This window comes from Harpia harpyja, chromosome 12 (assembly GCF_026419915.1).
Source record: "Harpia harpyja isolate bHarHar1 chromosome 12, bHarHar1 primary haplotype, whole genome shotgun sequence".
NCBI lineage: Eukaryota > Metazoa > Chordata > Aves > Accipitriformes > Accipitridae > Harpia > Harpia harpyja.
In genome coordinates this window covers 39,322,093-39,344,503 of record NC_068951.1, presented here as the reverse complement: position 1 = coordinate 39,344,503, position 22,411 = coordinate 39,322,093, and the positions used below count along the sequence as shown (strand labels likewise).

The 22,411-nt window shown below is 48.9% G+C and overlaps 1 protein-coding gene across 7 annotated transcripts in view; it reads right to left on the bottom strand.

The window, feature by feature from the left end:
• Window positions 1–614: 614 nt before the first annotated feature.
• TNIK (TRAF2 and NCK interacting kinase) overlaps window positions 615–22,411 on the bottom strand; it is a 167,910-nt gene continuing 146,113 nt past the window's right edge. For 6 of the 7 annotated variants that reach the window (XM_052805179.1, XM_052805180.1, XM_052805181.1 and 3 more), the window contains 12 exons: window positions 20,495–20,679; window positions 17,160–17,286; window positions 14,715–14,879; window positions 11,087–11,201; window positions 10,328–10,498; window positions 9,889–10,032; window positions 8,209–8,343; window positions 7,847–7,947; window positions 6,221–6,370; window positions 4,795–4,954; window positions 4,044–4,183; window positions 615–2,187 (listed from right to left, as the gene is read on the bottom strand). In XM_052805179.1, the coding sequence (XP_052661139.1) occupies window positions 2,104–2,187; window positions 4,044–4,183; window positions 4,795–4,954; window positions 6,221–6,370; window positions 7,847–7,947; window positions 8,209–8,343; window positions 9,889–10,032; window positions 10,328–10,498; window positions 11,087–11,201; window positions 14,715–14,879; window positions 17,160–17,286; window positions 20,495–20,679 (1,677 nt within the window). In that variant the 3' untranslated portion in view covers window positions 615–2,103. The remainder of the gene's footprint in view (window positions 2,188–4,043; window positions 4,184–4,794; window positions 4,955–6,220; window positions 6,371–7,846; window positions 7,948–8,208; window positions 8,344–9,888; window positions 10,033–10,327; window positions 10,499–11,086; window positions 11,202–14,714; window positions 14,880–17,159; window positions 17,287–20,494; window positions 20,680–22,411) is intronic. The other variant, XM_052805184.1, reaches the window with a different exon arrangement.

Here is a 22,411-nt window from a genome sequence, read left to right as displayed (position 1 = left end):
GACTCTAAGATTTTAGAAAATACATTCACAAACTACCTTATGTTTAAACACAACAATTCCCTTCTATTTCGTCACTGTGCCCCAAAATCCACAATATAAAAAAAAAAAAATAATAATGCAAAGCTGTGTATTCGTCACTTCAAGGGGGACAACCCCCCCCGCCCCCCCAAACAGTTATCAGTTTGCAACATAATAAAAAGCTCTGGGCTTTATTTATATTTTAACCACAGTGAAAATATAAAGAGCTGGTGGCAATCAGTGTCCGTGACGGGACTCGTATGGGATTTTAATTCCCATATTGTGGTCTTACGGACATCCCTACGCTCGGCAGGGTGCTCAGCCAGGCGCTGGGCAGGCTGCACCGGGTGCTGGGCGGGTGAAGAAGGCACCCGCAGAGCACCTTTTGCCCGTGCTCCTCTGGACGCCGTGCCCTGCCAGGATTCCCACCGCGGCAATCCCTGCCGGTACCGAACCGCGACGCTCTGCCCGCGCGGGTACTGCTGCGGCGCAGCCCTGCCCGCGGGACGCGTGGGGCGAGGGGGGGCCCGTCCCGTCCCCGCCACCCCCGCGTCGCTTCTTACCCTTGATAAAGATTCGAGTTTGACCAAGTCCTGTTGATTTAATCATTTTTTAATAAAGCCATCGTTACTGAGTACACCAAGATTGCCAGTTAAGCTCTCTATATGTCGCTGGAGGTAACAGAGCTGTGATCGACAGCGGAACGGAAGAAAAAAAAAAAAAAAAGAAACCAAACCAAAAAACGAACCCCAACCGAAACGAGGTAGGTTAAAACCAGCAACACAGACCTTGTTATGCGACACCCCAACACCACAGGCGGCCATGCTTGCAGCTACTGAGAAAGAAAACCCCAGATACGCACTGAAAATGGAAATCAACTGAGCAGAGTTTATAAGGACACGATTCAACCTGAACTAAACACACACACACGGTTCGGCACAGATGTTCTCTTTCACTGTATGTTGGGTAATTCCTAGGGAGCGGAGGGGGCGGAAAACGAGTAGAGATTCAGACCCTCGGCTGAAGAAACCACACACATATATATTTTTTTTTAAGCTCTTTACAAGCCCAATCCAACAACGCGGGGGACGGGCAGCCCGTTTCACGGTCCCCGTCCCCGCACCGGTTGCCTCCGCACACCGGCGCCCGGCTCCGGGTTCGGGGTCCGGGGGGGGGTACGAGCGCCCGCAGCTCGCCCCGGCTTCGGCATCGGGGTCCGGCGCCCGCGGCATCCCGAGAACCACCGTCTGCGGGCGCGAATCCCGCCTCGGGGCCGAGCGCGGGGCTCCTCCGACCGCTCCGCCGTCCTCTCCTCCTCCGATCCCCCCCGTCCCGGCGCCCGCGGCCAAACCCCGGGGCAGGCGGGCACCTCCGGAGCAACAACAAATGGCACCTCTGTCCCTATCAAGACACACCATTATGTGAAGATCCATATAGAAATATGGATTGACAGACTTGACAAAAATGGTAGCTGATTTTTATTAGTCTAAGGCTAGTAGTTTAGCCATTTAAAATCCATTTCCCAAAAGAGGGGAAAAAAACCTATTATTTTTTCTCTTCTTTAAAAATCCGTTAAGCCGTTGCTGCCAAAAGCAACATGTAAATGTTGGTGAAGGCAAAAGATTTCTAAAATTACCCAGCTATATGGTTATGGCCTTCATCACAAAGATAAAAGGTACATTTATTGTGCTGTCTCTCACCAGATTTAATTGGTAACTTTACAACATACTATATATTTGATGCTAGCAGGCAGACAGAATTAAAAACAGACTTTTTGACACTGTTTCTTTCCCCGTTCTTACAAAGTAGGGGACAAAGAAAAAGTAAAATTAAAAAAAAAAAAATAAAATAAAGGAAAACTCATAACCCACTATAACACAGCGTAATCAGGAGACCTCGGGGGGTCCAAGCGCGAAAGTCCATCCCTGCCCGCAGCCCCCGCCCCGGGGCTGACGGTGCCGGGGGAGCGTGGGGAGCGGTGTTCCTCGGCACCCTCCGCATCTGCCTCTACAGTGTTAGTCCACGTGTTTAATGTCCTTTAAATTAGAAATAATGCCATGGCGGTGAGTGCCAAGTGCTCCTCTGTTACCAGTTCATCATGGAGTTTCTGTTGAGAGTCATGAAAAACACTTGGCTGCTTCCTCCGGATCTCACCGATGCAAAAAATACCTGTTTGGAAGCAAAAAATACCTTATTAATTATGTTTATTATTGCAAGAAAAAGTCTGTTAATTGCCTCGGGGAGCAAGGAAAGCAGGAGCTGCCCCACACCCCGTGGTTTCCCCTGCCTAAACCTCCCTCCCTGCTCCTTTTCTCCAGTTGACAGCAGAAATTTTACATGGCTCCATTGCCTGGTTCTCAGTTTTCCACGGAGCTACGGGGCCGGAGCTAACCCACGCCAGGCTCGGATCAAATTGAACCACTTATTAGTAAGCACAGTAATAAAACCTCCCTCGCTGCCACTACCAAAGAGAGCAAGGTTTGGAACACCTTAAAAATACCAAGTTCATCACATTTTACTGCCACGGCATCATTTATTATGCAACATTAATAAGATTGCCGTCAGTGGTTTGGATCTTGCGAAACGTTAACCATTTCGGTCAACATCTGCCTCGGTTTGAAATGGTTTTCTTCAGAAAAGTTAGTCCTGGTATTTCAGCTGTTCCTGAAAGTAAAGCTCGGGAAAACTACTTTCCTTCAATATGCTCAAAGCAGAGAAACCTATCAGGACTCTCTATGAAGAATACGATTTTTGGTTCTTCTGTCAGGATCCACCAGCATTTGACCCCAACGGAAGTCTTAAAAAATAAGTTATAATTTGCAAGTATTGAAGAGGACAATCTGAAGCCTCTGTCGTTTTTAAAACCAAAAATTATTCAAACTTCACAGACTTTCATCGTTAACCATTTCTCCAGAAAGAGAAACATCTGGGTTTAGGATTTCAAACCCACCAATGACCAGTTGGTTCCAGTATTTCAGAAAGATTGAGGTGGGTTTTTTTCCAGTTTTCTTAGAAAAGGCAAAAAAATATCAATAGGAGCAAACCAGAAAAAGAACTCGTTAAAAACCAGTATAAAACCTGCAGTCAAGTACTCAAAAGTTAGGAAAAAAAGCAAACTGGGGGTATTTGGGCAACTGAAATTCAGCTTCATGGGCAGCATCCCATGGTATGAGCTCCAGCCTAACTCCATGCAACAGGTGGGGCAATGCTTGACTAATGAGCGGCTGGTCAATAAACTGATGGTGCCCTCAAACCTTATTTATTGGACATTATTACACCCTGCTCTGGGGACAGAGCAATCAGTTTCTTCACCTGTTTTGTGATCATGCTCGTTATGAAAGAACTCCCTGCTGCATGGTCTTGATTTATCTCAGTGAAGCCTTTTGAAATGAGGAAATACCAATAGCAGAAACAGACCTCGGCATTCAACTATCTCTTCCATGCGAATATTCCTTTTTCCTCCAGCAATTTCTCCTTCCCTCATTCCCTGCACCCCTTGCCCTTCAGCAACACCCGCGGCAGGGGTCATCTACGTGACAACCGCATTCCCCAAGCAACTCTGGTGACCCTCTAGAGCGGTATTTATCAGTGCTGTCCACAGAAAAGGATGGGGCTTCATGGAGAGAATAGTGTAAGATGCATCAAAACGCATCTAAAAATGCATCAAAATGTTTCTGCACCAGAGCTCAAATCAGGGTCACTTACACATCCTTACCGCTACCATTTCTCAACTTTTGCAGAGGTCACTTGGCAGCCTCAATAGTTAATGTTCAGATGCAAGACTTGGGAGAAAGCCAAGCCAAGTCAACACAGATGTCAGCTAGAGGTGGAAGAGATCTTGCAGACCTTCCCACCACAGGCTGAGGTCTGCGTCCGCTGGAGGGAATAAATTGGGAGTGGGTTTATGGGCACTGCTTATCAAATAGGACCTTCAGATTAATTACTAACCCCAAGACAAACCAGATTTAAAGTCTAAAAGTAGCTTGTAGCTTAAAGCACGGATACAAGCTTTGAAGTGGACTTACCTTATCATTTCTTTCACATAGAAACTTTAACCTTTGAGCTCGCTTGTGCATAAATACTCCATCCAAATGTCCCGTCTCCACTGACCGAATTTCAATAGCTTTCTCTCCCCAGCCCATTATTTGATTGGAATGAATGTAGGCTGTCAAAAGGAAGCATTTGGTAGGTGTTACAAAGTGTGTTGAGCTAAATATTACGCAACGGGCAGAAAAGCTCTCATCAGCTGTTACTCAAAGCCGATGTAGGTCAATGGCAGAGCTCTGACTGCCGGAGGCACAGGCAGTCAGGCGTGTGCCCGCAGGGATAGTATCTTTACGGAGCACTTTTCATCCAGAAATTGCTGAGTAATTTAAACAGGAGAAGTATCACTTCTTCCGATTTCTGCGGGTGAGGAGCTGGGCAGTGGTTTGCCTCCATGGGTCATGGGAGCTGAGCAACAGCAGAGCCAGAAGAGCAACCCAAGGGCTCCCAGCTCTGCACCCAGCCCCTCTTCCACGCAACACAGCATCCCACCAGTGCAAAGGCTTATATTAGCTTATACTTAAGATAAACCAGAGCTCAAATCTTCAAGAAGTCACTTGCTTTTCTTATGGAGGACCTAACTGTAGAAATTTAGCAACTGCATCTCTTATCTGGCTGAAAGAAATCTGCTTTCATAAACGAAAGCCCAGATGACTCCATCTCAGCATTCTCGACTCCTCATCTTACGTGTCACTTGTCTTTCAAGCAAATGAAGAGGAATGGTTGACCTACCCACAGAAGTAGGCATTTCTCCCCACTGGAGCACCACATCTTTAGTTATCCGTCCATAGGTGTTCACATATACGCCTTCATCCTCATAGCACACAAGCATCTCCATCCCGTCTGTTTTAGGCAGGATGACAATGGCGTGAGGAGTAATATTGCCCTGAATCTGCAGTTAAAATAAACCATAGAAGTCAGAATTACATTGAATGGAGGAAAGGGTAGGGGGAAGGGAGCAGAGCCTTAGGAAAACAAAACCCCAAACCAACCCGAGAACAAAACCCTCCCCCCATTTACCAAACAGGCATTGGCTTTCAGAGATAAGCTTGACGGGGAATAAACTGTCATGTTTACCCTACCATCAAAGCTGTCTGATACGTCAAGGATAAACAGGTTCAGCAATTATAGAGAGATCACAACATATACGCCCCCAAGACTGATGGCTGACACTCGGCTGTAACACAAATAAGCGGCTGCTGACTTGATGAATCCATCTCCTATTCAAATTAAGGCAAATAAACCCAGAATTTTACAGGTAGCCCTAGGGAGGAAATATTCCCATTTTTTAGCAATCAGTCTCTAGCTCCAAGGGCAGCTACAGCGACTTTCCACCCATGTCTGCCCTTCCATAGCTAAGACAACACAAACCCATCCCAAACTGCCCCCGTACTTCTCCCTATGCTTCTTGCCAGCTTTCGCAGAGGAGGCTCTGCTGGTCGGATCAGATTCAGTGGTTCCTGGATTTGATCAGTGACACAGTTTCTCCTAGACCAGTTTCTCATGCTGCTTGGGCCAACAGCATGGACAGAGCTTAAATGAGCCAACAAGAAAATCCTCATCTACAGTATTTTTTGTAGCACTGGTTCTCTCTTGAAACAGCTGATGGACCTGGGAGAGGTCCTGTGGTGAGTCCAGGCTGGCAGGGGGTTTGGGAGTTTTGAATAGCAGGATTCCTGAGATTTGGGCTACCCTAGTCCTGCAACCTTCACCGGGGCAAACTGTGCTGCCTCAGCAGGAACAAGCGTTGGTGAGCACATCTGGGACACCATGCAATGGGACGGGGCGCTGGGCATCCAGCTCTTGGTGGGTCTACGTTGTCCAACAACCAAGAACCTGGTTTTATCTTGCCCTACAGAGACCTCCATCACTGCTCCATGCAATGTACAGACACATTCTCCTTTCTGTGGGACACGGCGGCCTTAAACCTGACTGCGTGGGCACGAGGACAGAAATAGCCTCTGCGAATAATGAACATGGCGTATGTGATACCTCCGAGTCCTCTTTAAGCCAGTACCAATGAAGATGGCACCGAAGAATGTCATACTCATGGCAAGATGTCGCCTGACTGGTCACCATTCCTGAGCCACCAGGAGCCTGCCCAAACCTTGCTGGTGACCTGCGTTAGTCATGCAGCAGCACTCCCCCGTGTACTCACGTGAGATGGTATATAGATATCATAAGAGTTCCCAGAATCTACATCAATCACATGGAAACCAGTGTGTGATCCAAAGATAACCTTGAGTCTCTGACCCTCTTCTACAGTCAGATCCACGAGCAACGGCTTGTGCTGGAGATCTGCAAAAGACTTTTATAATCCCTTTGGTGAGTATCACAGAAAACCAACAAATCCCCATAGCAGCAGCCCGATACGGTTTTGAAATCGTATTTGTTTGACTGTGTTTCCTACTAAATATGTGGTTAGTTATATTCCCGTCCCTCTGTTCCTATGTCAGATGCCTCAGAGGGTATTACCCACTCGCTCCAGCCATCCCAGCGGATAAGCGCTCACCCTTGCCAAGCGCAGCTCTTTTCCCCCAGGAGCCTGAGGCCAGCCCGAGGATTGGGTCTCTAAAGGAAGGCGACAGCTCAATTTTACACGAGCGTGCATACAGCCAGCACGCGGGGACCCCCGATGCCGGTGCTGCTCTGGGCAACAAGAGCAAAGTCTGCAGAGAGCTGTGACCACCCACCTCCGCTCTCGGCAGGGATCACCGCTCCTGTTTGGGCAGCTGAAATGAGTCAGATTAGCAAAGACCTACTTTTCTCTGTTCAATCTAATCTGCTGGATGCAGGCTGGGACCAGCTCCCTGGCATGGACCGATCCAGGACAGAGTATGTCTCCATGGCTTAGGTCCTCAGCAGGAGGGTGAAACACTCGCAGGGAGAGAAAAGGATTCCTGGCTCTCTGTGCGAGGACCGCTCTGACTCCTGGCAGGGAAAATCTGTGGGTGGTATTTCCCACTCTGCCAACAGATCCCTGCCTACGAGGCAAGGAAAGGATGCTCAGCCCCCCCAGACTGGAGAAGCAGCACCAGGAGCACCAACCAGCATCCTCACCAGTGCCCGCAGAGGCTGGATCCCAGGCCACTTTAATGGTGCTGAGCTCTCCATGTCACTGAGCCCATTTATTTTGGCTTTTGTTCAGAAAAAGCAAATGTGACCTAATACTGAATAAGCCCATTTGTGCTGGAAGGATGCAAAATGAGATTACTCAGCATGAACGTCTCCAGAAGACATTGGCCCTTGTGACTTGTCTCTGCATAGAGCTTCGGATGAAAAGTGCTTTAAAGGACTGAGTACAAAATACCCGTTGGCAGGTTATAGAGGAGAAAGGTCTCACTGAAGGAAACTGAGGTAGATGAAAAGGGAGAGAAAAAGAGAGAGAAAGAGTGGGTCATTCTCCTGGACTTTCTGTCTTGAAACAGAATCCACACTGCAGAAGGGGAGAGGACCTTGCAAAATCAAAATGGAAAATAATGCCAACCCGTTTTCATGTTTTATGTGAAAAATTAGTCACAGGTTAAAAAAAAGAAAATCAAACCCAAAACCCACCAAAAACCCCAACTCAATTTTACTCATGGGCATTTGCATAAGCTAGTATTAACACTTAATTGTTAGCCTGTATCCCATCTCTTCAGCCAGAATGTATCCCTTCTCCCATGCCTGCCAGGCATCCCAAGGAGCTCAGCTACGTAAGCAAGACGGTTTTCTGCTCTGCACAGTACAGAAATCTTGTGTATTTACAATTACAGAGTGTACTTTGGTTAAAAGATAAACATACCTTAAATGCCATAAACTTGTGATATGGTTTAGGAGCCCAAGCGTAGATCTCTACAGCATTCTTTAAGGCAATCACCAAGAACTTGATTCTTTCATATTTCACTAAAATGAAAATAAAACCAGTTTTAAAAACATTCACTTTCTTTCCAACAAGACTGAACAGCTCATCTCCAGGAACAGCTTCTGAGGCTGTCTCTCTGTTGGTTCCCATTTGGTAAAGTGTCCACCTAATACATATAGATGAATTCCAAATTTATTTGTGGCTACGGTCTAGCCATACTTTTAAGAGAAATTGTCAGGTCAGATCTAAGACTAGAGAACAGACATGTCTTCAGACATTTTTTTTCCAGAGAGGCCACCCACCGACTTTGTAGTGGATGCATCCCTCCAGGTCTCCGACCGTGATCCAGCCCTGCTTCTTCTCCACTTCAGGGTCATTGTGTAAAATCCTGTTTCTCAGCCAGGAGAGATAGTACACGCGCAGCTTGTTCTTCTTTCCTGTTGGCAAAGGAAACTTCCCTGTCAGAGCAGAGCACGTGTGCACGGGAAATCTTGATTTCAGTGCTTATTTCCACTCACAAGATGATAAAATTAAAGTTAGCTTCACAATGAAGTTGAAAATTAAGTAATTTAGTTGTTGTGTTGGGTTTTTTTCTTGGGAAAAAACCTATGGAAAGCAGAGCCCAGACCTCTGTCTCCCAGACTGCAGGGAGATAGTGGAAGAGCCGGGCTCTTGCTTCCCGCAGGCTGGAAATGTTCCTTTTCCTATAAATCAGTGTTCACGGAGAGACAGTCAGGCACAGCAGGGCTGTGACCCCAAGCTCTCTTACAGCTCAGGGCTTACCCAACCACTCAACTACCTGGTTTCTTTCCTCTCTTCTCCTTCATACAACATTAATTCCACCTTGGAGCTGAGACACGAGCTCGGTCTGCGACAGGCACCGCTATTTGCCGACAAGCCCGGTGCTGGGCTCTGCAATGCTGAGGGTCTGCCAAATTTCTGCACGCCTGCCTGCTCTTGGATGGCTGCGAGCTGGCTACAAACCTCCCTGCTGCTGCAAAGCCACCGCTACAGGGAGAGGACACAGCTCGACTCGAGTCCGGTGGGAGAGGAGCCAAACCATAAACCAGGGGCTCTGCCTGCCCATGGGTTTCCACAGGTCCCCAGGGCTCGTTCTCAGCTCCGTCTTGGGGACCGGTGCTCCGAGTGCTAGCCCCCCATTCATCTTCCAGTTGTCCTAAACCCCTTATTCCTACAGCTGTATCCCCAAAACCACAGGGGAGCTGCAGACCAAGGTAAATGACGAAGCAGAGGTTTGGAAGAGCTCTATCTGAATGGAACGGGAATTTGTGGGCGAATGCAGAATGAGCCCAGGGGGGTGTCGAACAACGTGAAAGTAAATAGAATGATGATATCAAGCAATTTTCCTAACGAGCATTTCTCTCGCTGTCCTCCGTGAGCTTTGCAGGGCAGGTATCAGCAGGAGGAGGTTCTGCCTTGGCTCCGCCACCCGTCTGCTTCACGGGGCTGCTCTGCAGGGGGGACGCTGGGTGCTCTCCTGGGAGACTGGGCTACAGAGTTTTTGCTTTTTTTGCCAGAAATCACCCCGGGAGCCTGATTTCAGAGCTCTGGAGCTCCCAGCTGAACCCGGGGACAGTGACAAGCCTGTGGCCCTCATGATGCTCGGGGCACCCTGAGCACACCGTGGTCCGAGCTGGAGCCCTGAAGCCACGGTTCATGGCTCCCTTGGCTAGAGCCAGAGACCCAAAAGCAGAGCTCGCTGCCCCCTCAAGCCGTGGCTACCTGCCTTGCTGGGGTATCTGCCTGTATCCTGCACCTTCCCTTCCCTGCTAAACTAAAGACGAAGCGGAGCTCTTGGAGACATTCTTGCAGAGCTGACGCCTTCGATTCTGGAATAAACCACCTCCCGCTCCCCTGGGAGCTTCCCTCTGACACCGGTGGGCAGGTTTTGTCCGAGCTGGAACTGCTCGGGGCGTACGGCCGAGAAGGTGAACGCTGGGGCGAGAGCACGAGAGGCGTACCTGATATCGTCACGAGGACATTAAGACCCTCGAGTACGTCCATCTGTTGAAATCGCCGTCTGTTGATGAGGTTGTAGACCTTCCCTTGCCCGCTTCGATCCAGCAGCATCAGACCATTTTCGGTGCCCACCAGCAGATTGACACCTGAAGAGGAGAGGGCAATGGGCACCAGGAGCCACGGCTGCTCCCGCGGACGACACCCTGAGCTCGTCTCTGCCACCACTGCGAGAGTGACCGATCCCAGCTAAGGCTGGGATCTTCCTACGAACGCCAAGGGTCACTCGTACAGCGCAGGCACTTGGGGACGTTAGCCTTGCCCGGGACGGAGCAGGGGACAACCAGAGGCAGGGGCTCGGTTCTGCGATGCCACGTTTGCGTTTCGTCACCAGCCGCACGCTCCGGGGAGCTTTGCCGAGGGCACGGCGTGCTCAGGGCTTACCCCATAAAGCAGCACAGAGTATCTCCGAGTTGAAGCGCTTCTTGTATTTCCGTATCTCCGGGGTGTCGCTGTGGGGACGGATGTTGGTGGGGTTGACGTTCACCACCGAGATCTTCCGGGCTTCGTTCAGCTTGGCCTGCTCCTGTCTGAGCAGCTCGCTGGTGAACAGGGCTTGCAAGGAAACACAACAAGACAGGGAGGCGTGATGGATTAACTCCTCTGGCACCTCTTTTTTGGGACAGGAAGACGATACGTGGTTTATTTCCTGATGGGGGAGTCATCACAATGTTAGAAGCTACTAGTCTGGAGAGGGATCATCAGGATTTTCTCGTGGGTTGGAACCAACACCAAACCCATCAGCAGGTGATGTTCCCAGACCTCCAGCCCTGCCTACCGAGCTGACCAGCACTATTTGCCGCCCGCCTGCCCGCATCCGACCATTTTCAATGACTTCAGAGCAACAGCCAGCTTTTTGGGCAATTACCACCTCCCAGTTCTGCCAGGAACATTTCTTCTGGCTGCCCAGGCAGACGGGTGGGTGGATTTCTGCTGCTCCCCGTTTTCTCCCAGCCCTTCCTGGTGGCATTTCGTTAGTGGGACAGAAGAAGTTGGATGGAAACGGAAGAGCACAAGGATGCAGACATGAGCGATGTTTGGACAAGAGTAAGTGAAATGTGAAAGAGGTTCAGTGGGGTTATTCAGGCTCCACGACCTGGTTTCCACGAGGCCCTCCCCTCTCAAACTGGCCACATTGCCTACCAGTAGCAGACGACTCTTCATCCTCATCTTCATCTTCATCAGTAGGCGAGGTCTGATACACTCTGGTGTCCACAAAGGGAGTGAAAGAGGCTTTGGTGCTACTTCCCATACCATACTGGAAAACAAACAGCAAAGAGAGCTCAGAGCACAGAAATAACAATAATTCTGTGTACGTGTGTGTATGTAAGACTTTCTAATTAGCAGACACAGTGCCTGCCCCTGCAGTGCCCTTTTTGAGCCTTATATGAACATCTGCTCCTCCTCCCACATAACTAATCAGGAAAAACATTAAATTGGATTTGTGAGTGTCCATGAGCAACAGAAAACGAGAGGAGCAGGACCCGGCTCTGCTCTCTTCTCTCAGGCAGAAGCACAGCACAGCCATGAGACCGGTTAGCGGAGAAGCCGCAGGGCCAGAGGCAAAAGTCGATGCAGGTAAAAACCAATTTGTCTGCATGTAACACACCTGCCTTTAAAAGCCCGCTCTGGGATGTCAGGCCGGCGAGGGTTTGCTTTTTCCCCTTTCCCACCGTGCAGGCAAGGTTGGCAGGATGGTGCTGGGAGCCCCTGGAAAGCCCTGGCATGGGGCAAGCTGACACGGACCAGTGACCACCAGAGTAATTCAGAGAGCTGGAAAAGGTGGGACTGTTGCTTTCCTCGTGCCAAAGCCAAACGCTAACTAGCACGGTCTGAGCAAAGATTTTATTTCAACAGGTCATGAAAATCTATTTTAGGACCTGTAAAGCTTAGGCAGGAGAGCTCGTACAGCTGTAATACTGCTCTGCTTTTACTGCCTGTTACCTAGGGATTTGCTGGGCTAAGCCCAAAATATTGATGCCCCTGAAAAGTAGGAAAAGTCAGCTTTCTAGCAAAACACCTATTTTTCGTTCTGCTGGGCTGTTATCGCTGGTCCTCACACCTATAGCTGAGGCAGGACCCAGCAATGCCCCTCAGTACGCCTGGCTGCTCCCGTTTTGGGAGGATCTGAAGTGCTGGAGGTGGAGAAGGCTTGGGGTAAGCAAGCTGTGCGGTGCTTTAGGGACAGCTTTTGAACAGGGGGTGTTTGAAAATGCCTTGGACACTCGTCAGAAGACGGCATCCCTGACATTGCTCCATCCCCCCCCAAAGTCTGGTCTTCAGCACATCTCATGCGGACGACACGTACGGGTCGCTTGCAATTTCAATGAAGTGTTTTAAATTGCCTACAGCATTTCAGGTGAGACTGCAGAAAGGGCCATTTCTAAGCTAACAAAACTTAACCTGAAGGTATCGCAGGAAATGTCAGAGCCAAGACTCTGCCAAGGGAATTTGGGGAGGAACAAACTGCAACATCACATTGCTTTCTTTTTAAAGCCATTGCTTAGTTAAGGCAGAAAACGAGGCTAAGACCTTCTCCCAAGCAAAAGGAAATTCTTGCCTTGGGATTCAAAGCGGCGTGATTTTCCCCCCTCGTTCAGCAGCTTATTTTTCCTACTCCAGTATTTACCCAGGATATGCTTTATGTATGAGCTCCGTTAAGAGCTGCAACAGCAGCAAACCCCAAGTCACTCTGCAGCAGCACTACCGCTTGCATTTTTCTTCCTCGGGACGTTTTCCCTCCCTGAAATAAATCTTCCTCAGCTTTCAAGGCACCGAGTCACCAAAGCCCAGGCTATTACCCATGCCCAACGCCACCGCCGCAGCCCCCGTGCCGAAACATGCCACGAGGACAAGCCCGTGCTGCGGGAAGCTGTACCGAGGCTGGGCTGGGCTCGTACCTGTCCTCCAGCGAGCCACAAAAAGATTTAGGGGCAAAAAACCATTGGGTGCGGGAGCCACCCTCGTGGCTTGGGACATTCCAAGCATTTTGGGGCTGGCATCCATGGGTAGAGCCGGCATCCATGCCCTGCGCCTGCCAAAAGCGCGCTGCGCATCCCGCTTCCCTCCTGTCTCCATTCCCCTGACAGCCCGCCTGTTTCCATAGAAACGGGATGGATTTCCAAAAAGTACATGGTAACTGAGACCCACGGAAGGAGTTAACAGCCTGCGGCAGGGAAGGCTGCAGGAACAGACATCGCATTTACATACACAGTAGGGCCATATTTGTGTGCGCGTGTAAGAGATCCTCGCTACTTTGTCCTTCCTTCATATCCGAGAAATACACAGTTTTTTCCCTGTGCTGGATGTCTTTTCCAGAAAACACCAACAATTCAAGGAGGAGAAAAATTCATTATTTACAGGGATGCTTTCCAGCTGAGAGCCAGGTGCTTTCCGACAAATGAATTACGACGAAACCCCTCATCCCAATGCACCCAGCATTTCTTTTCTTTGCTCATATCCAGCTATTCTCCCCAGAAGCTGGCATTTTAGTAACTTCCAAGTCTGTTATTTGAATATTAAGACCTCATCTTCCTCCAGGCCTTGTTCAACTGCCTATAAACCTCCGTGGTGGCTTAACAGAGACAGCATCAAGCTGCAGGATGAGGTCGTGCTTGCTCCCTTCTTTTTGCTTGCAGCACCATGAGTCACCTGGAAGCCTGCGAACTAAATCCCCAAGTTTCTGCTTACACCCACTCCTGGCTCAGTCAGCCCTAAAAATGCAGTTTTAGAAATGGAAAAGGTTGGTATTCTTGGTTGGTATTCTATAAATGAATATATTTAAACCCAATCCTTGCCCGTGTTTAAGCAGTCCCAGGATGACCGTGGAAGGTGTTACTTTCAAGATCAGCTCTCTCATCACCGCTTTTAAAGGCAACGAGGAAATGGATAAAACCTTGAGGTCAAGTCATGCACCATCTGTTCTTACGTTTTATCAATGCTCAATTCCAAGCAATTTTTATTTTTATACTGCTAGTAAAAAGTACACCATAAAATGAGTACCTCATTTCTATGAAAGAGAATACGATGACAGAACTTTTGATGTATAACCAACAAAATGAAAAGAAGAAAATTAAATAAAATAGCTTATTTAGCACCAAATGGGTTGATTTCTCATGGGAAAAGAGAACTGTGCCTGGTTCCCACAGCTGGTGATGGTAAGCAGGACACATCGATTCCCTTGTCTTATGTGGCACATCTTGTACTTCCTAGGACTTTTTACACCTTATACAATGTTAACGTTCAATCGCGTCCCTGTAAAACAGCTACCGGGGAGAAATACTTTGCCATGACAGGAAAGACACAATTTTAAAGACGTGCGGGTTTTTTCTAGTCTGAAGAACTATCCAGAATTTTGCTAACCTTTGGAGTCATGGTAAGTATCAGAGATTGCACAGGTGGAAGCTGGGCCCAGTTGAAGTTAATGGCATCACAGGCTTTCATAATTTTCTTGTATTTCCAAGTGTCAAAACAAAAAGGGGCTTTCACATCCGTTGGCAGCGTTCAAGCCATCACCACCAAAACTCCAGCTGGTGGGCTTGAGGTAAGACCTAATAGACATTTCTACCATCGGCCACAGACCCATATAGCAAAAACCCATCAGATGCCCTTGTATTTCCACTACGCTCACCCGCGAGGACCAGAAACAGAGAGAGAGAGAGAAGAGCCAAGAAAGCCAGGGAGGAAAGCAGGAAAGCCCCTTTACGAGGCAGAGATGTTAATACTTGTTTAAAGCGATGCAAAGGAGAAAGAGGAGCCCCCCACCACCTACTTCAGGCACCGAGTCCATGTCCTGCGCATGCGTGGAGACTCGCCCCAGGGCCTCGGTCGGCGTGCCCGCAGGCGAGTGGCTTTGCTGCACCAGGTCAGGGAGATTGATGTGACCTGCAAAGCCATTGCTGGCTGCGTGGCCAGAACGCTTTTTTTCACCAGAGGTCTGCAGAGACACAAGGCATGAGGAAGAAAGAGAAGGGGGGGGGGGAAAAAAAAAAAGAGAAAAAGAAGAGAAAAAAACCAAACAAAACCAAGTCGTTGGCAGTCCCCCAGTTCCCAGAGCAAGCGCAGGAGAAGGACCCTCTCTTTTCCATCCCCATGCAATCTGGCAAGCAGCAAACCACCCCCCCACCCCAGGAGAAATGAAGACAGGATTAATCACAAAGTCAATACAGAGTAATTAGCCATGTTACAGCGAGAGAAGCCTGATCACCGTCATTTTGAGACGAGGAACGTAGGGCAGATTCTGCTCTTGCCACCATGGGTGCAAACCCCATGGCCAGCTCTCCTCCCACAAAGCCACCGGTGACAGCAGAATCTGACCCCTCGATCAGCGTTAGCCTTAACGGCTTTGCACAGCTACGGCAGTGAGTAGCCTGACTGCAAATGCCAACACAGCCCCCGTTGCATGTTTCTGTAACCCAAAACAGCAGTGAACAGCGGCAGAGTTGGCAGAACATCGGCAGAACGACTGGCATCTCGCTCTGCACGCAAGGATCCCGGGACTCGTCCGGGGTTCCCCTTCCTCTCCGTCCCCACCTCATGCAAGGCAGGTGCTGGGAAGTTTCTCCCTTCCCTGCTTATTGTTTTGAGATATTTGCCATTTTGATGAATCCCACCTACCTGGAGCACATCAATGAGATCGTTACAGAGACTTGCCCATTTATTTGGATTAGTGGAAAACTCCCTCTGAACAGGCTCGCCAAGTTTCTGACCAGTCCTGACAACATTTATCTTTCGATCGCTCGTTACCATCACCTTCAACCACTTTGCCCTCCCACCAAAGAGCGAAAAGCCCTTTGCCCAAAGCCGAATGACCTCAGCGAGTCCGTCCTCTGACGGCTACGGCAGTGGTGGGGAGCAAACAGTAAGCACCCAGCATGAGGCTGCAGTTTGGGTTTCTTATCACGCTCCCTCCTCCCAAAGGGGTTTCCCAGCTGCCTGTCTTGCCCGTGGCTTTTAAACCCTTCTGTGTCACTGGTTTTCTCATACGGCCTTGGTGCCATGGCACGTGTTTTACAGTTGTGATGCTTAACACCAAGCTCCTTTCGGAAATGGCTGCCTCTTATAGCAGTGACCGTTCTCCCGCTCAACCGCATCACCCTCCCTGCCACGAGGATGCGCAGAGGGCTGCCCAGCCTGTGGCGATCCCTGCTCGGAACAGCTCCATGCCAGTGAGGGATGAGGTGGGCTGTGCATTGCTGCCCACCTCCAAAACTCATGGAGAAAGGCAGCCAACACGCTGTGACTTCTTTTGCTAACTCCTTCCTCTATTTCAAAGTTGCATTCTTTTTTTTCCCCCCTCATATGTGAATATTTTATATAAACGGAATTAAGAATTAAAATGCTGCTCACATCTAGTTTGCATTTGATCTAAACATTCTTCCTTTACCATTGCTGACTCCAAACTCCCCTTCCTTATTCTCCTCTCCCATCCACCTCCTTTACGTGCTGGCAGGCGAGTGACTCCCCTGTTTTACTAACTGCCAGAGCCTCCTGCCCCCTCCCCAGGAGACCTGCTACCCGTCTGCATTTCCAGCAGCATCGCCAGCACGTTCCGGCAACCGGGAAACCGAGAAACGCTGGGGGAGATCTTCCACAGCCAACCAAATGTGCCTCCTCTGCCTCACTCCTGCAGTACCATCCATCAGGATTGCTCCCACCGCAGCCTTACCTCCGCAATGCCGGAGCCGGGGGCTTGCATCCGTGTGGGATGCCCAGTGCCCCCAGCAGCCGGCTCGCTGGGCGAGCGCAGGATGGCTGGCTGGTGGGGACGGGGGCTTGGCCCTCCCCGAGCAGGACCAGCCCCTGGTAAAAGCCTCCAAATACTCTACAAACGCTGCACGCCTCTGACAGTTACACGGTGGCAAAGGTTGGGAAGAAGAGGGGAAGCTTTGGGCCAGGTTCCAAGTGTATTAACTAAATGCTGTAAATTGAAGGTAACTTCTGTCGCCTGGAGCTATTGTGGGATTACGGCAGAGTCATTTGTAGGAGCATCCTCCCTGCCGTGCCCCGGCATTACTCTTCACTGCTGTTTGTAGTTCTGAGAAACATTTGCACTTGACACATTTGCTCCGAGTGTAAATTGTATTAACGAGAGCGCTAACGAGCACAATTTACTCAGTCATTTTGTGTTCCGGACACACAGCACTGTTAGTTTTTGTGCTTACATGGGCAAAACCTCCTGAAGATGCTCCATGGAAATATTTGTTTTACAACTTACCTCCCTCACCATTAAAGTCCCTTCCCTTGAAATATTGCTAAACGTATCTGCATGGGAAGTCTCTAGCCCGTGGGTTGTCACCATTCCCAGGTTGTACGGCTCATTGCTTCCGGGAATTCCTGTTGGTCTGAGGACAGAATGGAAAAGCATTAATGATGAATATTTCCTTTGCTAAACTAGATGAAAAATCCTCTAATACAGTATGATTTCAATCAGGGGAAGGCTTTGTATCTCACAGGAAGAAAAATTAGAAAATATATCCATTTAAATGTATGGGGAAATTACTAATGTTCAGAAATACAGGACCAGGGTCGGGTTGATACACTACAGATACAGCACGGAGACCAAAGAGAAGGGCCTTTCTCGTCCCAAGGTGCCGTGAGAGGAGCACTGATGAACAGGTAACAAGGAGTTGCAGTCCTGCTCCACATTATGTCATTTTTTCTACTTAAGAAAGTTTAAAAGAAATAATTTGCTCCCTTTATTCCCCATCTCAACCCCCGAAAAGGGAACAGTGCATCAGAGCACCCGATGACAAAAGACAACAAGGGAGGGGATGGGATTTGGAGGAGGCACGGGCAGGAGTACAGGTTGTGTCCTGTAGCTCTCTGCTGTTTTCCAGATGAAAATGCAGCCCTAACCCATGATTTCACCTTGAGTTTATTTCTGCGCTCCTATCTCAAGAGAGAGGCTGGAATTTATTCTCACACGCATTAAATTTTAGGACTGCCTGAGAGTGGATATCGCAGGTGGTGAGCAGCCACCGTTACTTTATTATTACATTCTTAGAAGACCAGCTGCTTAAATATAATTCAAACAAAACCAAAAGCAAATGACAAAGTGCCTCTGGATTACCCTGCCCTGCCTGTGCGCTGGGAAATGCCGATGGTGGTTATGAAGATGTTGCTGATGAGACCTGTTGCTTTGCATTTAAAAGCCATGCAGTCCGGTTGCTTTCCATCTGTATGAAGTAATTCACTCTTTAACACGTCATCCCCGTGCACACCTACTTGTCAATGCCCAGAGGCTCACGAGGGAGCCTGGTAGCATGAAAAACCAAAGCAAACCTGCATTAACCAAGGGGGTTACTGGTCCAATACGAGATGTGAGCCCCGGGGACCCCAAGGTGGGACTGGCTCGATGATGGATCCTCGCCTGCATCAACGTTATGACTGGACAGGCATCACCAAAGCACTCCAAACGACAAACAGTGTGCCATACTTCTGCGGCACCTTTCACGTGAGGAGCTCACACCTTCCTACCGCTAGCTTTTCAACTCCGCCAAAGGATGAGAAAATAACACAATTATTCCAGTTTTAGAAATAAGAAAGCAGAGGCAAAGGAGGTTATGTTAACTTTGAGACCGTCCAGTGAATGAATGACCGGCTGTGGTAGCCCTGAGGTCCCAAATTTCATTGGCGCGCAGTTTCCATGTCACCCTGCAAGAAATCCTTGGACGCGGGCAAGAGCTGGCTTGCACAACTCAGAGGACAGGGAGCTGAAGGGAGTCACCCTAGTCTTCAGATGGAGAAAAGGTATCTGCAGAGGTGGAAGGAGTAAACGGTCCCTCCTGTCCACTGGGACACAAAGCGATGGATGGGCTTATCCCGCAGCAGGAGAGACCTGGACCGAGCTGGAATGAAGAGCAGCCCAGTGCTCAAGGAGGACGCCCAGGGAAGTTTAAAAACGGCTTATATAAAGATCACTTGGAAGGTGCAGGAGAAGAGGGGATGATCTGTCTCGGCCCCAGTTTTTAGTGAAAACCACTGACCATAGGAAAAATAAAGCTCTGATACAAAAATGCCCAACTCCATCTAGTCTGAACGCGAGTTAAGGTTCCTTCTGTGAAATAAGGGTGTAAAGCCAAGCATTTGCTTTCTTTTTCCCCAGACACACAGCAGTGCGGCCATGCCCGCAGATACCCGCGAAGGCTTAGATACAGACAGAGCTCCTGCCATCTCACTGTGACACCAAGGGCTGCGTCTTCACGTTCGGTCTCTGAGGCACGTTCATCGACAGGACGTTACAGGACAAGTGGCGTTCGGCTGGCAGCGGGTTAGGGCATCCACCTCACCGCCATGCCTGTTGTCCAGCACATCTGGCTGCAAAGCATTCGGTGAGGTATTTTATTCACTGAAAAGTGCTGTGTCAAACCCAAGGTGTTTGGTGGAAGGATGTCGGTACAGATTAACCACTCCCGATTAAACTCCTCTTCTGCGAGCAGCCTGAGGCCCCTTCTCGCACGCGTGACTGCCCATCCAACTGCTGCATATTCATAGCCGTCCCTCTGTCTCCTGGCTTTCTCCAACAAATTCCAAGAGCTCTGATTTTTCTTCTTCTGCTGGGAGGAAGCTCCAACCCAGGAGCTTGGCACTCTGCGTAACACGGACCCCTTAGGTCTCCTAACCACCCAGAGGGCTTCCCTGCCGCTCCACACCCCACCGCTATGAAGCCCAGCTACCCCTCTATCGACTAATAATTCATTTAGCAGGAAGAAGGGAAACGAACTGATTAAAATGCAAATAATCCCCTAAAGCCTTCCCACAACTCCTCTGTGAATTCAAAGGGGCAGGGGCCAGACCCCACTGCCAGGCAGAGAGCCCCCAGAAAAGCCCCCGCAGCGCTAGTGCTGCAAAGCACCGGGCAGGGATGCTCCGCGAGCTCGCTCTGCGCGGTGACAGCTGTTTTGCGTGTGTTGAAGCTATGCTGCCCTCCTCCCTCATCCAGAGATATTCAAAAGCACAAGTGTCCCCAGGTGCCTATAATGGGGCACAATAGTGTAGTCTCCTGACTTTTTCATTTCCATGTTTTAGCCCAGCACGTTTTGCCGTCTGCAGTGACTGAGCCAAGGACAAAAATCGAAGACAAAGATTTAGGATTATTATAATCCTGGCTTTACCAGTTGGCACTGGGCAGGCCACCAAGTACTGCACTTCAGCACGGCTTGATTTGGGGCAAGACCAGGCTCGAGAGCAGGCAGAGCTTTAACACGCCATCCCTGTGGGCAGGACCCAAGGTGTGGAGGAGGTCAGGTGCGTCCACTCTGGCCAAAAACCCGCCTTGCTCATCAGCAGGAACAGGTCCATCAGCTTGGAGTCCAAGTTCACTGAACGTGCAGTGAAATAATTCAGTTTTCCCCATCAAGGATCTCTAGTTTGGACCGGGAAAAAGACTCATCTGAGTAAATTATCCCTTGCGACCGTGGCACCGTTCCCAGCGCCAGCTGCCAAACACCGGCGCGCTTTGGACACGTCCCATATCACAGCTACTGCCCCTCCGGACCGGGACACACCGTGGTTTCACAGTTTGCCCCCCCAAAAGAAAGCGCTTCTTACATAAGCCGTGGGATGTCACTGACAGGCACGGTCCCGTCATGCGTCTCGTTTTCGCCATCCTCCTCCTCCTCCTCGCTGCTCTCCGACTCCTCGCTGGAGGAGGAGTAGTCCGTCACCTTCTTCAGGGGACGATTGGTCTCTTCGATGCGCAGCTCCCTCAACTCTTTGGCTAAGGCCGTCAGATCCTAAAGGGGATGGGGGCAAGAAAACAAGAAAGCGATGGCTATTATATTTAAAGCGAGGAGAAGGTCACATACATCTCTTCAAAAGCCAATGCTAACAGCACGAGCAACAAGAAGTAGCTTTACAGAGTCGTTACAAACATGAGACGAACGTAAGACAATGTTTGTAGCATGTAGCATTTATTAAACAAAACAAAACTGATTTACGCTCACTGAAAAATCAATAGCCAACCTCTTCTTTTTCTGTTTGGAACGTGTATGTGCATATATATACACACACTTATATGTATATACACGACAAAATTGTATTTGTTGGAAAAGGTGAAGTTCAGTCACCATCATAGTAAACTGGAAAACAACATCATTTCAAAGATTGGCTTGGAGAATTTCTCCTGCAGGGTTTTCTCTTCTTTCAAACTTCTCAAAGAGACCCCGTAATTGTATTTATTCTGTAATAAATGCATTTGGGAAGGAAGCAATGACAGCATCTCCCATGGAGTGGTGCAATCGCCACGTCAAGAGCTGCTTCCGTGGTGAGTCTCCGCTGTCGGGCGGCTGCCGAGAGGCGGTGAGGAGCACGAGGAGAAGCGCCCAGCTCAGCCAGACTTTGGAGTCGCAGCTCTGAGTCAGCCACACGATCAAAAAAATAATAAGAAAAAAAAAAAATCCCTCAGCGGGACCCATTAAGCACTTTATGTGAAATGTGGCAGCCTACAAGCTAAGGGCAAAAAAAAAAAAAAAAAAAAAAAAGCCTTGAAACAAGAAAAAAGATAGGAGCACTCCCAAAGCCTAGTAATAATTTTTCAGTTTACCATGACTTTGATGAGGTCTCAGACCCGACAGTCATATAAAATAGACACTGCTATTTCAAAACAAGGAACATGGCAGGCACCGTGTAGAAAAGAGACTTTTTGTTATCTTACATGCTTTTATAGCAATGCAGGGGGAAGCAGTAGGGCAGAAAAGCATGAGAGCTCAAATTAGAATGGGTTAGAGAACTCTGTTGCACAAGACATGCACATGACGAACAAAGCATCGCAATTGTCAGTCTTACCATTTCTCCCTATATTAGTGACCGAGGTAGGCATCAGTGCATTCGGTCAGAGATAAAGGATTAGGGAGAAAGAAACTCATTGAAAAAGACTAAATTCCACAATTGTCTTACGGCCATACTCTCATTTACTGCATTTCCAGTTTACCGTTCCAGCAGGGCGACTACGGCAACATTAATTACGGTTGCAAAGGGAGCTCTTAAAATCTATCTCGTTGACACGTGAAGAAAATGATGGAAAACCTCTATGGCTGAGATGCAAACCCAGTTTAGTTTTTTAATCGTGAAGCAGGAATATTTTGCAAGCAATTTGTACTCTGGTTATTGATGACCCACACCTCCCGGCGGGCTCCCACCAGTGGACGGCCGCACATTCTGCTCCCAGGTCTGCCCTGCCTGCCCTCTGACGTAGAGGAGAGACTCCCATGGACGTCAGAGAGCTTTGCATCAGACCCGTAAATATTAGTATACCAAAAAAAGCTTTTTTTTTTTTTTTTTTTTTTTTAAAAAAAGGATCAATCCCTGCTTCACAGCAGGTACCTGTGATGGGTGTTATATATCCCTCTCCAAATACTCTCTGTACCTTTAAAGAAAGGCTCTTTATCATGATTAAAGAGAGAACATGGTATTGCAAGAGTTTATTTTCGATGCCAACGTGTTTGGGATTGAAATACAGTCAAATCT